This window comes from Aricia agestis, chromosome 10 (assembly GCF_905147365.1).
Source record: "Aricia agestis chromosome 10, ilAriAges1.1, whole genome shotgun sequence".
In the NCBI taxonomy this organism is placed as follows: domain Eukaryota; kingdom Metazoa; phylum Arthropoda; class Insecta; order Lepidoptera; family Lycaenidae; genus Aricia; species Aricia agestis.
The window spans coordinates 914,866-928,700 of NC_056415.1; the positions used below are offsets into that span (position 1 = coordinate 914,866).

At 37.1% G+C, this 13,835-nt stretch overlaps 1 protein-coding gene across 1 annotated transcript in view; it reads right to left on the reverse strand.

Moving 5' to 3' along the window:
* The window catches only part of LOC121730845 (QRFP-like peptide receptor), a 107,763-nt gene that overhangs the window by 22,946 nt on the left and 70,982 nt on the right, over positions 1-13,835 (reverse strand). Inside the window, exons 2-3 of the mRNA XM_042120035.1 lie at positions 10,167-10,309; positions 4,166-4,392 (exon numbers count right to left, since the gene is read on the reverse strand). Coding sequence (XP_041975969.1) covers positions 4,166-4,392; positions 10,167-10,309 — 370 coding nt within the window. The remainder of the gene's footprint in view (positions 1-4,165; positions 4,393-10,166; positions 10,310-13,835) is intronic.

The window sequence follows — 13,835 nt, forward strand, 5'->3', positions numbered from 1 at the left end:
GCCGGCGACAATGCAACTGCGTTTTTTTTTTTGAAAACTTGCAGCATACAAACAATAACATTAATACTAATTACTTAAATAACAATTTTGGATGCCAATTACAATTTCCACTTAAGAATTTAAAGAAGCTAGATGTGAATGTAATTAAAATAATATAATATATACCTACCTATTTCTATAATAATTATAACGACCCCAAAAAATATTAGATGTTGAAAATTTTAACTTTTTTATAAAGTAACGTAATAACGTAATATAAAGTAAGCTTTATAATTACTCTCTTTTTAAGATTATAATAATAATTATTCAAACCCTTCCCTTTATTATAATATCAGTTTAATCCGCGAAACATCAGTCAACGAACAACAAAGATGTAACTCATGAAGGTATTAACTTATCAACAGCGAGATCGTGCTAATACCCTAGTACCACAAAATAAATTTTTCACAGTATACCATCACCATTTAATTCGCGGCTGAAAACAATCGCACTAATATTGTAAAAAAAAGTTTGTGAGTACTTATCTTTGTTAACTTCACGTCTAAACACTGCGGGGCACAGCTTGTTTCAGGTAACTGAGTAAGCACCAATTTGGTAGATACGTTTTTCAAATGTTTTATTTTTTCTTTTAATGTACAATTATTTTTACCAAATAAAGTTCTTTCTTTCTTTAGACATCATGATGTACGCGTCAAATTATTATTTGTCTCAGATTTGAGTACCTACTTGTAAATTATCGAAATTTGGCGACATCTCGGTGGGGCTAAAATGGTCGCTTTGGAGAATCCTATTATTTTAATTTAAGTCTAGTTTGACAGTTTTGACAATTCATTTGCTGAATTGATTGAGAGGAATTGCTAAATGTGACCATTTTAGCCCCGCTACGACGACGAGGTGCTGAAATTGTTTTGTGCCTTGTAAATCAATAGTGGCTATTTCCATCTCTGCTCGCGGTCACGTGATGCGTGACGCACGGATCGGTTAGGCTACTAGAGTAACGCTACTGTATACTGTATTATATTAGTATTGCGTTAATAACTTTACGTTCTTAATGCCCATTAAAGAGGCTTTGTAAAGTTTGTAATTAGTTAGTCACGGGTAATGGCGAGGTATCGGGGAGTTTGATGAATTTTAGATTAATTTGAGTGAAAATAAAAAAAATATGGATGAGATGAATGGTAATTAATAATAATAATTATGATGTCTGTACTTAATAATATTATAAATGCAAAAGTGTGTCTGTATGTCCGTCTGTCCGTCTATCTGTCTGTCTGTCTGGTTTTCACGCCCTAACCGCTGGATCGATTTTACTGAAATTTGATATGGAGATACTTTTAGCCCCGAGAAAGGACGTAGGCTACTTTTTATCCCGGAAAAATGTACGGTTCCCGCGCGAACAACGAATTTTGTCGCAACAAAGGTGCGGGCGTTATCTAGTTTTAAATAGTCTTGCGTATGCTGAAAATCATTATTTATTTTTTAACGTTAAGAGAACGGCCAGTTAACGTGGCGAGGCCGTTTTGAAATGAGCCATTCAAAATTGGGCAGCCCAAAGCAGTAAGCGGTAAGTCTGTCAATTCTGTACAGTGTATTCTCCTGAAAAGTAAATAAAGATCAGTTTTTATAATTCTTAAATCATTTAAAAATGTTTACCATCGCATCGCCTCGTCATGTTGAACATCTAAGCTTAAAAGGGCGACTAACCCTAAAGTGTCGATTTTATAATTCATTTTTATACTTGAAAATAAGCCCCGAATCGTTTCATTTTCTAAAATTAGATACTACATTATATTTCCGACATTTCAATCTGAGCAAAAACACGATATCTTAAAATTTTCTCGATAGAAAAAAATCACAAAGATGCATCTAATTTTCACGAATTTTTCATTTATTGCCATAACCGTGCATTGAACTAAGTTAATATTTTAACACATTGTATAAAATTCTTTCATTGAGAGATTGACCTAGCGGATTTTTTAAATGTTGTATATTTATCGAGTTATTGAGAAAAAACTAATTTGGCGACGAATCCGCGTCGTTCTTTTTCACCTGGCATATGAAATACGGGCGTGAGTGTGAAGAGAGAAGGACAATGTTTGATTTTTGGGGTTAGTCGCCCTCTTAACCTAATAAAGTATTTTTATCGTGTCAGCTCTCTCGTACTTCGCAGCAATGCAATGAAATGACATCTATATATTAATACGTGTCTATATTAATATATAGACATAATGACATCTATATATTAATACGTATTAATATACGTGAGCCAAAAACTTTGTATCCCTTTTGACGAAAAATGGGGAAACGTAGGTGAATAAAATTTTGCACAGTTATAGTTCATATGGTAATATTAGCTCGATGCACTCCTTGCATCGAGCTAATATTATTTTGAAATTATGCTTTTATCATACATTTTTTTAACAAATTAAACATTACACACATTACAACACACACACACTAGGAAAAATGACAGATTTTTGAGTGACAATGCCTATACATACGAATTATACTCTTTTATTTATGGTTGAAGTCTGTTGACAACATTGACAACAGGGTGACAAATTGAAAATCTATTGAAAACATAGACTTAATATATACATTATAGGCTTATGATTGAAGACATAGACTTAATATGATTGAAAATGGATTATACTTTTTTTTATTGAATATTAGATTCTATAAGACAATGCTTACACGGCCCCGGCCCGTCTAAGATCAGCTGAGTCCCAGAGACAAAAGTTGGAAAAATATTATGATTACTAAAGTCAATATTTTTTTACAAAATAGATATAGGTAGTAGTCCGGATGTCGTTGAAACTAAGGTCGAATTTCGACCATTGGGCGATCTCTAGTTTTATTAAATTCGGTTAAGTGATTTAGAAGCGCTTACAGACAAACGGCACTTGTCGACGGCAGTTGACGGCACGCGTCGAGGGCAGCGGTCGACACTTGCCCTGCCGTCGACTGCCGTCGTCGCGTGACATTGACAAATATACGTGGGAGAGCCATGCTTCGGCACGAATGGGCCGGCTCGACCGGATAAATACCACGTTCTCACAGAACACCGGCGTGAAACAGCGCTTGCGCTGTGTTTCGCCGAGTGAGTGAGTTTACCGGAGGCCCAATCCCCTAACCCCTACCCTATTCCCTTCCCTACCCTCAACTATTCCCTTCCCTTCCCTTTCCTACCCTCCCCTATTACCCTATTCCCTCTTAAAAGGTCGGCAACGCACTTGCAGCTCTTCTGATGCTGCGAGTGTCCATGGGCGATGGAAGTTGCTTTCCATCAGGTGACCCGTTTGCTCGTTTGCCCCGTTTGCGTATTTCATTAAAAAAAAATGCCGTTCGCCTTAGACGAGAAGAAACAAATGAACACACTGCTGAATTGAAGTACACTCTATATCAAGTATGAATAATGTATGTACAATGTAGTAAATTGAAGACGTAATGTAATAAAGTAAATTCTAAAGTGTATAAAATATGGACCATCTTGAGTCTAGACATTTTAATGGAGATCACAAAATATAATAACAGTTGCAACTTGCATATTGCAATATTATACACATAATATCATTATGATGTATGACTCTTACATACATCACATCCTCACTAATATCTTTAATGCAAAAGAGTGTCTGCCTCTCTCTCTCTCTGTTACCTCTTCACACTTAAATAGCTAAACGATTTAGGTATGGATGGAGATACTTTGAAAGACGGGAAAGGAAATCCACACGATAAGTGAATATCATGGAGTAGCTAGCTTCGATTTCAACTTATCATCAAAGTGATGATAAGTTTCATGACCACAACACAAAATTACACTACTAGTCAAAGTCCCATCGAAGAAATTAATTCTTAGGCAGTTGACGGACCTACGGGCCTGTCCACATCTCCACGTCACGACGTCGTCAACGTGGAACGGTGCGGTAACGTGGCACGGTTCTTTAACGTGACATGCAAATTTACGTTAACGTAACGGAAAACGCACATCTCGATATAGCAACATTGGTCGCGTCGATATAATAACATCCGTCCGATAGCTCACAGTTATTGAATTGACATTGACATAATCCGACCAAAAGCCGTTATGGGTTCGCCAGCTATGAATCAATTTCTTCGATCTTAGAAAGTCACTAACAAGCTAAGCCAACTAAGGTCCACTCACCGAACCATTATCCGTCCTCGCCAGCACGGGCACCACCTCCCGCTCTACCGCAGCCACTGCCAGTAGCGGCGCGAAGATCGCCAGCGCCACCACCCATAACCCCACCAGCAGCCCGCACGCCCCGCGCCGCGACGGCATCCACGGCTGGCGGAGCGACTGCGTGATGGCGAGGTACCGGTCGACGGACATGGCGGTAATGGTGAATACTGAGGAGGCTACTGCTACGCCTGGAAGGAAGAATAAATAAATAAAATCTTTATATTTGACGTGGGAGAGCAATGCTTTGGCACGAATGGGCCGGCTCGACCGGAGAAATACCACGGGCTCACAGAAAACCGGTGTGAAACTGCGCTTGCGCTGTGTTTCGCCGAGTGAGTGAGTTTACCTGAGACCCAATCCCCTACCCTTTTTCCTTCCCTACCCTCCCCTATTACCCTATTCCCTCTCAAAAGGCCGGCAACGCACCTGCAGCTCTTCTGATGCTGCGAGTGTCCATGGGCGACGGAAGTTGTTTTCCATCAGGTGACCCGTTCGCTCGTTTGCCCCCTTATTTCATAAAAAAAATACATAAGAAAAAAATATAAAGAGAAAAGAAACAAAACACTAGCTATCCTAATTAAATAAGTGATTGCGCGTCGGTTTTTCACGAATCACGATGCACGACTCCATGCCACGACGCATTTAGTGAAGGCACACTAAATGCGTCGTGGCATTCGTTCAGGGTATAACAAAACTAAGTGATAATACTGTGGCGGTACACATAATTAGCGTAACAACGAAGTTTTAAATACGTTAAAATACTTTAGGGTGTAAAATACTATGGGTGGTGTATAGAGTTCGCTGTGTGACAGCGCTAAAAGAGCAATTTTTTTGGTGATTTGTATAATATAGGTCATGAATTTGTAATACAACAGTTAAAAAGATATTACTCTTTCAGACCCATAAACAACCTAAACTCTAAAATATTATCACTTAGTTCTGTTACACCTTGTTTATGATGTGGTATTTTTAGTATTCCGTACCCAAAGGGTAAAAACGGGACTCTATTACTGAGACGTCTGTCTCCATGCTGTAACTCAAGAACGGTAATAGCTAGTTGTATAATTATAAAGTTCAATTTTAAACAGCGAATGTAAAAAATATTGGCATCGTCACGTTTCGCTTTCGTTTGACCTGACCATGTCAATAAATGATCCTAAACAATGAAACATAGTTGCAAATATTTACTTAACAATATTTTAAGTTACACTTCGTAATTTTCTTTTCGTTTTTGTGTTAAATTTTGGTCCACATGTTGTAGCTTACTTATAATATTATAGTGATACTAGCTACCCCGGTGAACTTCGTGTCAATTTAAAACCTGCCCTGGACTTCTACGAAAATTTTAAGACTAAAATCAGCCCAATCCGTTTAGCCGTTTTCGAGTTTTAGCGCGACTAACACATTTGAAAATCCATTTTTATATATAAGATAGAAGTACTGTAATAATATTGAGTGTTCGGTCTCTCTCAACAACCTCAACAAATCATCCCTCTTTATAATATAAAAACTTTCACATAAAACCTACAAAGGTTACACTAGTAATATACATAAGTAAGTTCAAGGAAGTGAGGAAATAAGAAATTGCTTTCTGAGCACATTCAAGATCATACATATGCGCCAAAAAAGTAATTTCCGAGTGATATTTTGGTCTACATAATGTTAAGAATACCATAAAGTTAATATATCTAGCGGAATAATAGAGAAACAAAGGCCTGAGCAAGCGAGATGTCGCCGTCAGTAACACTACGTGGTAAAAAGAGACATGACACCAGAACTCTTTTTTTGTCGTCCAGTTGGCACTTATCAGCACGTTGACAATTTAATCTCATAGAATTCATGTTCAATAATGCTTGTGTAAGTGTATACGTACGTAGGTACACATATTTTTACACACAGATGTACACCAATTTTGGTTTCGTTTGATACTAGGATGAAGTTGATCCTAGGTTTGACAGCTCGAGATTGTTGCTATTCCGCTAGGTATATTAACTTTATGAAGTAAACACAAACGGGTCATTGTACCCTCACCTTATGAAAATAATTTAGTAATGGATTTACATAGTCAATATAACAAAGAGGTTTAGGAGGCGTCAATATAGTACAAGAAACAATTTATTTTTAACCCCCGACAAAAAAGAGGGGTGTTATAAGTTTGACGTGTCTGTCTGTCGGTCTATCTGTCTGTCTGTCTGTGGCATCGCAGCATCTAAATGGGTGGACCGATTTTGATCTAGTCTTTTTTGTTTGAAAGCTGACTTAATCGAGAGTGTTCTTAGCTATCATCATCAGCCTGCTCCGTGCTGAAAAATTGCGGTTCGTCTGGTTCGTGAAGGGCCGATTAGCAACTTGTAGTCGTTTGGAGGGCTTTATATTTTGCATTCTAGTTCGTGGCATTTATGAATATTTACACATTAATGGAAAGTTGACCTGGTGCTGCAGCATCACCTGGTAATCAATAGGATACCCAACTCCTCAACAACTTAGAGCACTGGTTTCGTGTTTGGGCTCATTTTTATTGCGACAACTAGTAAGACGTAGATAAACAGTAAATTTTTGCATGCTGCTGCTGCAGCATCACCTGGATTCTATAGGAGCCGAGCTGCATATGAACCCAAAGTGGAGGTTTCATGTTTGGACTCATATTGACGGCCTCATTCAAAAGGACATTCCTAGATGGTAGTCATTGGGATATAATATGATCCTGTTGATAGGAATTATTCTGCACTATAACGAACGCAAGTTTAAAAAGCATAAAATTAAATTAAATTAAGAAATTTAAAAAAACACCCGCCAAATAACTTTAAAAAGTAATGAAATAATATATTTTACTGACTTTCAGTTTAAATAATTCCTAAGTGTAAAGTGATATTTTAGTCCATAATAGTTGTCAAGGTGTGTCGGGGGACCGCTGTAGATGTTTGATTTCACAAAACATTATAGTATCGAGACAATCAGTGACATGGCGATACAAAATGCAAAAGACACTGTTGGCGGTCCCCCGACACACCGTGACAACAATTATGGACAAAAATATAACTTTACACTTAGGAATTATTTAAACTTAAAGTTAGTAAAATATATTATTTCATTACTTTTTAAAGTAGTTTGGAGGGGTTTTTTTTTAATTTCTTAATTTAATCATTACATACGATTTTAGGTGATTAAATAATATGAAATGTATAAAAATAATACGGTATTTCTAACTATTTTAGGAGTCTAGACCCAGTGTTTATTCGGAAAAAACATACAATTTACATGAATGATTGAGCAAAAGAACTTAACTCAAAAACGTTACACTAAAAACCGAGAATCATAATAATATTATTATACGGTAATAAACTAGTAAGCAATCAGATCAGTAGTTTAGACGGTGCGATGAAATATACTATCAGAGAAGTTGATTCCTAGGTAGATGGCGGACCTTTACGTGTGAGAACCATGCTTCGGCACGAATGGGCTGGCTTGACCGGAGAAATACCACGCTCTCACAGAAAACCGGCGTTAAACAGCGCTTGCGCTGTGTTTCGCCGAGTGAGTGAGTTTACCGGAGGCCCAATCCCCTACCCTATTCCCTTCCCTTCCTTCGTCTATTCCCTTTCCTTCCCTTCCCGGCCCTACCCTCCCCTATTACCCTATTCCCTCTTAAAAGGCCGGCAACGCACCTGTAGCTCTTCTAATGCTGCGAGTGTCCATGGGCGACGGAAGTTGCTTTCCATCAGGTGACCCGTTTGCTCGTTTGCCCCCTTATTTAATTTAAAAAAGTAATTTGGTCGTGTCACGTCAAACCCAGCCGACCGATCACAGCTAACATTGAATTGACATAAGCCGACCACATGACGTAGTTCCGTCAACTGCCTAGGAATCAATTTCTTCCATGGTACCTACATATAGATCCATACTAATATTAATATAAATGCGTCTGTCTGTCTGCTACCTCTTCACGTCCAAACTGCTGAACCGATTCGGCATAGAGACACTTTCAGTCCCGGGAAAGAACATAGGATACTTTTTATCCCGGAAAAATGTACGGTTTCCGCGTGATAAACGAGTTTTGACGCAACGGAGTTGCGGGCGTCATCTAGTTACTAATAATTTTCAAATGTATTCACACAATACCAAAATAAGGAAACTGCAAAAGTATAATAGTTGTGTCTTTGAAAGAGCATACACAACTTATAAGGAATATTCAACGGAGCTGCTCGAGCGAGGTAAAATATACGTAACTTTGTCGTATTGTGAACAAATGTGGGAACTACATTTAACTTGTTGCTTGTGAAGTTAAAACAAGTTCCTTTACTATTTCAAGTTATATTTGACTGGTTTCTTGCATTCAAGTTAAGGTCAATTCAGACCGCGACGCGTAGATGCATTTCTAAATTTGTATGGATTTGACAGAAATGCATCTACGCATCGAGTTGCGGTCTGAATTGACCCTTTGAAGTATGGAACTATTTTTAAGTATGCAATATAAATTTAATCGTCCTAAAAATATGTTTGTCAGAATACTTTAGTTTATTACTTTAACGTTTTACGTAGGTTCGTACAGTACTTTTCTAGTCCGCAAATTCGTTAGCGTAAAAATTAATTTAACGTACCGGGGACCCAAACATGGAAAACTACCGTACGTTCTTTCCTAGGAGTCGAAATATTACAGAATTTTATTAAAATCAATTTGACGGCGCAAGTAAATTATTAAAGGTTGGCCACCTTTGCACCCAGAAAATTTTCCGGCAATCCAACAAAATTGTCGCTTTTCAAGCATAATAAAAATATGAGATGTAAAATTAATCACAGACATCTTATAATTCGTGCCGATGATCGAAGTATTTATATTGCTCGTAACTGTCTGGAGACCCCCTTGGACTTACCCCCTCAAACCCCCACTCGAGGGTTCCCCGGTCGATTTGGGTAATCCCCGGATCCGCCATATTCTTTTATCGCGGGCTTGATGAGTGCCAGATTTTATATTTATGGTTTTTATTCCGTCTGGAATGGCCGTTACGCCTATGTACTTAAGAATTTATGAACGTTTGTTGGTTCAATTTATAGTCGGTATTATAACAATTATTTACTACGATATAATATTATGTATCCTAGTAGGTAAATAGGTACGACTGAGTCAAAAAATAATCCATGGAATTTTAACAAAATTCACACATAGTAGTACAAAATATGCACTACGTTGGTCGTCAAGCGTCATATTATAGGGTCGGTCGTACAAAATAGACAGATTTTATAAAACTTGTCACAGGCAACGATATAGGATAGTTTTACTGTGGTAAAACATAAGGTTTCTGTAATTTTTTCCTCATATGAAGCTCTGGACTTTACAACATGGTGTCAAAAGTAAATAATTGCTTAGGTTAGGTCATGCATGACCTAACCTCAGCAATTATATTATTTTACTAAAAATAGGTAATGTCAGTAATTAAAAGTTAGTAAAATAAAATCAAACGAGTTCAAATAACACCTGATGCCCAACAATGTTATTACAGTATTGAATGTGTATTTAATATAATATTATTATATATGATATAACGATCAAATATTTTTGTGAAATGATTGCCTTTATTGCAATTTTTCCCTCCGTTCTTCGAACATACAATAAATATATTTTATACACACGTGTAAGCTATAGTGCTTTTTCCCTAACCCTTGGGAAATATTTATATGATACATAGTAATCATATTTTATATTCCATCATATTTTATCGAGGATTCCAAAAATACGGTTACTACATCACTAAAGTAAAAGTACTAAGTATAATAGTCAGACACAGCTCGCCAAGTCACAGTGTTCAAAAGAGTGACAATCATAATAATTATTGTGTTATTTCAAAATTTAACTGTCATAATCTAAATGGCCGTAAAATCAAAATGGCTGCAAAATCAAAATGGCCGCAAAATCAAAATAGCCGCAATATCAAAATGGCCACAAAACAAGATGGCTGTCACTCACCCTGGAGGAAGTTGACGGTCTTGCACATCACCTCTCCAAAGTACCACAGCAGCGTCACCGACTTTGCGATCTGGACTGGCATGCAGAAGAGTGTCACCAGCAGATCAGCCACTGACAGGTTCACTAGGAAGATGTTGGTGACGCTGCAACAGAAAATTAAAGCTATTAGAGACCACACAGATATACCCAATTATTTCAACACTGGGCGGGCTTTTGTTATAGCAACGCGACGCGTATAGTTTTCTTTGTTTTCTAAGTTTGTATGGATTTGACAGATTTAAAAGACGTCCCAACGACGTATTATAAATGCGAAACTGTCTGTTTTTCTGTTACCTCTTCACGCTTAAAGGGCTGATTGAACCGATTTAGATGAAACTTGGTATAGTACTTTGATAGATGGGAAAGGACATAGGATAGTTTTGTCGCGGAAAATGTACGGTTTCAGCACGATAAACGAATTTTAGTGGAACGGAGCTTTGCTGCATCTTCTAGTTTATAATATAATAGTGCGACATTGTAAGGAGCACCTTAATAAGCTTGTCAGTTCATAAAAATGTAAATTCAAACTGATTTATGAAATAAGTTTATTTTTCTTTGCAATTCGTTATCGGACTCCTCGTTAACTCCTAAAGAAACTTGATGATAAATAATTAGAAAAATTGATTTGTATTAATTAAAAGTTTGCACTTTCTTTCGAGTTTTGTTGAAAGTTCACGAAGATAATATAAAAAAACCGGCCAAGTGCGTGTCGGGCCACGCGCGATATAGCGTTCCGTAGTACCGCTAGTTTTTGATAATTTTTGTATGTTCAATGAATGTACATTAATTATAATGTGTTTTAACTTTTACACTACTAACAACATCATCTCAGTTACGTTGAAAAGAATTTGAACGAAAAGTTACTTAATACTTCGCCGAATATATATATATTTTTTTAATCGACTATAACTCAACAACTATAAACGAATAAGCAATAAACGAATCTTGCCGCCCTTGTCATCTAGTGAATAATATTATAACTTCTCCTATTTAATTTAATTTAGTATTTGGGTGGTTAAAAACTTAGGTCATTTCCCTTTGAAATTATGCTATATTTTAACTGGTGACTTGAAATATAGCATAATTTATACTTGTTTATGGAAGCAATTTATAGTTGTAAAGAATTATAGTAGTCTTATATAGGTAATTTTAAGTAAGTGTAGTTAAAATAGGTACGCCACTTCCCAGGAATAAACTACATAATTTATGAAAAACCATCGCCTAACATAAACACGATTTGGAAATGTTGAAAATACTGAAAGAATCTTACGATATAAAATAATTAATCCATATTTCCCTTTGTAACTTCATGACGCGTGAGCGGCTGGCCCGTGTTGGATGAAATTTATCGCTGATAGAGCTGACTGACCATGACGGGGAAGGCTATTTTTATTGCGAGAAAATGCGCAGATCCTGTAGAGTGTAGCATTTTAATTCACACGTGCAAAGTCGCAATGAACAGCTAGTGAACAATAAAGTTTATTTCGCCGAATTTCCTAAACACTCAGAATATCTTAAACATTCCAAAAATTCCAAAAATCGATGGGACTCCTTAAAATTTATAAGCCCTCGGACCTTTACTTAAAGAATTTAAGCAGTGTGCCAAGTGAGGTAGCTCGATCGCCCGGAAATACTCGACTCCACCGCTAGTTTAGAGTTTTAGGCTTCAGTCTCGAAACCAGCGGGCAGCGGAGCGGGAGCGAATGTATAGATTTATGTGGATAAGTCGTCTAGTACGCCGCGCGCCACTCAGCTTTCGGGGCCTGTCCATATAAATCCATACATTGACGAGCGCCGCGCCGCTCTCGCCCCGCTGTCCACTGGTTTCGAGACTGAAACGTAAATGTCGGTCATATCCTGAAAAGTCTTCATTTGTCATGAAAAGACATAACAATGGTTGATACTTCGATTGAATTGATTGACTTGATTAATTTTTTTAGGTAACTTCCCTATTATTGTCAATTATTATGTGTCACCCATATCATCTTAAAACGCACAAACTATAGTAACTTAACATTTAAATATAGTTATAAAAATAACGTTGTTATTACCGGTAAGTACATCGTTATTTTATGGTATGCGACGTTGCCAGTTCGACGCGTCACGCGGCACTTTTCGTTAATGTTCATACAAATCTGTGGATAACATTTAGATATAGGTATGAAAATAACCTTATGAATGCTGATATTTTTATCATTATTTTTTGGTATGCGACGTTGCCAGTTTGACGCGACAACTTCCATTCATGTTCGCAGATGCACGAAATCTCACTCGTGGCCCAACTTCGGGCTTCCGAGCACCAGAGTTATTTCGCGAGATTTCTGCTTACCTACTTTTTAGGGTTCCGTAGTCAACCAGGAACCCTTATAGTTTCGGTCTGTCTGTCCGTCTATATGTCCGTCTGTCTATCCGCGGTTTTGCTCAGAGACTATAATAGGGCCTGCAAAGCCGTAATTTGGCATGAATGTACATTATTAATGATGCCGACAAAATGGTATATAAAAATCTTAGATGAATGATTGGTCTCCCGCTCGCGCTACGACTAGATACCGTTGGAGTACTTGAAAAATGCGGCAACAAATAATACGCCTCATCGGGCGTAACCGCGCCAGTCGCGCCGCAAGCTTCGGGTGAGGTAGATGTGTCGATAATTTTCGAAATTTTAAGTTACGTCCGTAGCAAAATGCCAATTTGCGTAGTGAGACTATGCAATAATAACACTACAAAAAACAAGAAAGGTACTGGCATCACATACCATCAGTAAATATTATATAAATCGTCATAAACACAGAAAAATAATATAAACCTGAAAATTCGGATCGGAGTACCGCTTGATGTTCAGTGTTGCCAATTACCATAAACTAAAAATTCCCAAATTTTTCTGAGATTGTGATTTTTATTTATTTATTTATTATATCTTATTTTTTTTATATATACATAGTGGATGAGTGGATGAGCGCATTAAAATCTCTAGCTAGCGTAGCTGGTTCGAATCCCGCCAACGGAACAAAAAGTTTTCAAAGTTCCTGGATCATGAATGCGTATTAATAAATATGAATAATGAGTACATCATATTATAATAAAAATCTTAATTACAATTTATATTTTATGTAAGTACACAATACAGTAACAAATGAGAAAACAAATTTAACATTTGCTTTTTTATGACTCATTCTTAACTTTCGTTAAACTTCCTACCATTGTTTTTGTATTGTTTTCTCGTCAATATTGTACCCATTATATTTCGTTGACCTAAACAACGTTGTTATTTTATCGCATTCTTTTCGAATGGACTTTATTCCAATGGTAAAGTTTATCTGGTGATTGAAAAATCAGCACTTACTATACAATAATAATAAATTACAAGACCACAGCAACTAATCTTTCCCCATTGATTGGGCACCAGTCACGTATCTGGCAACCCGATTTAGATAATCGGGTTGCCAGATACGTGACTGCCAGACACAACAATATTTGTGCATTGTTTTACACACACTACAATATTGAGGTGCCGCATTCGGGAATCTGTGTTTTCTATACAGCACGGTATCTATTCGAGTGCGCGCGCGAGACCAATCAATTCATTTCATGATAAAAATCTTAAAAAGAAACTTCTTATGGTACCTTCCC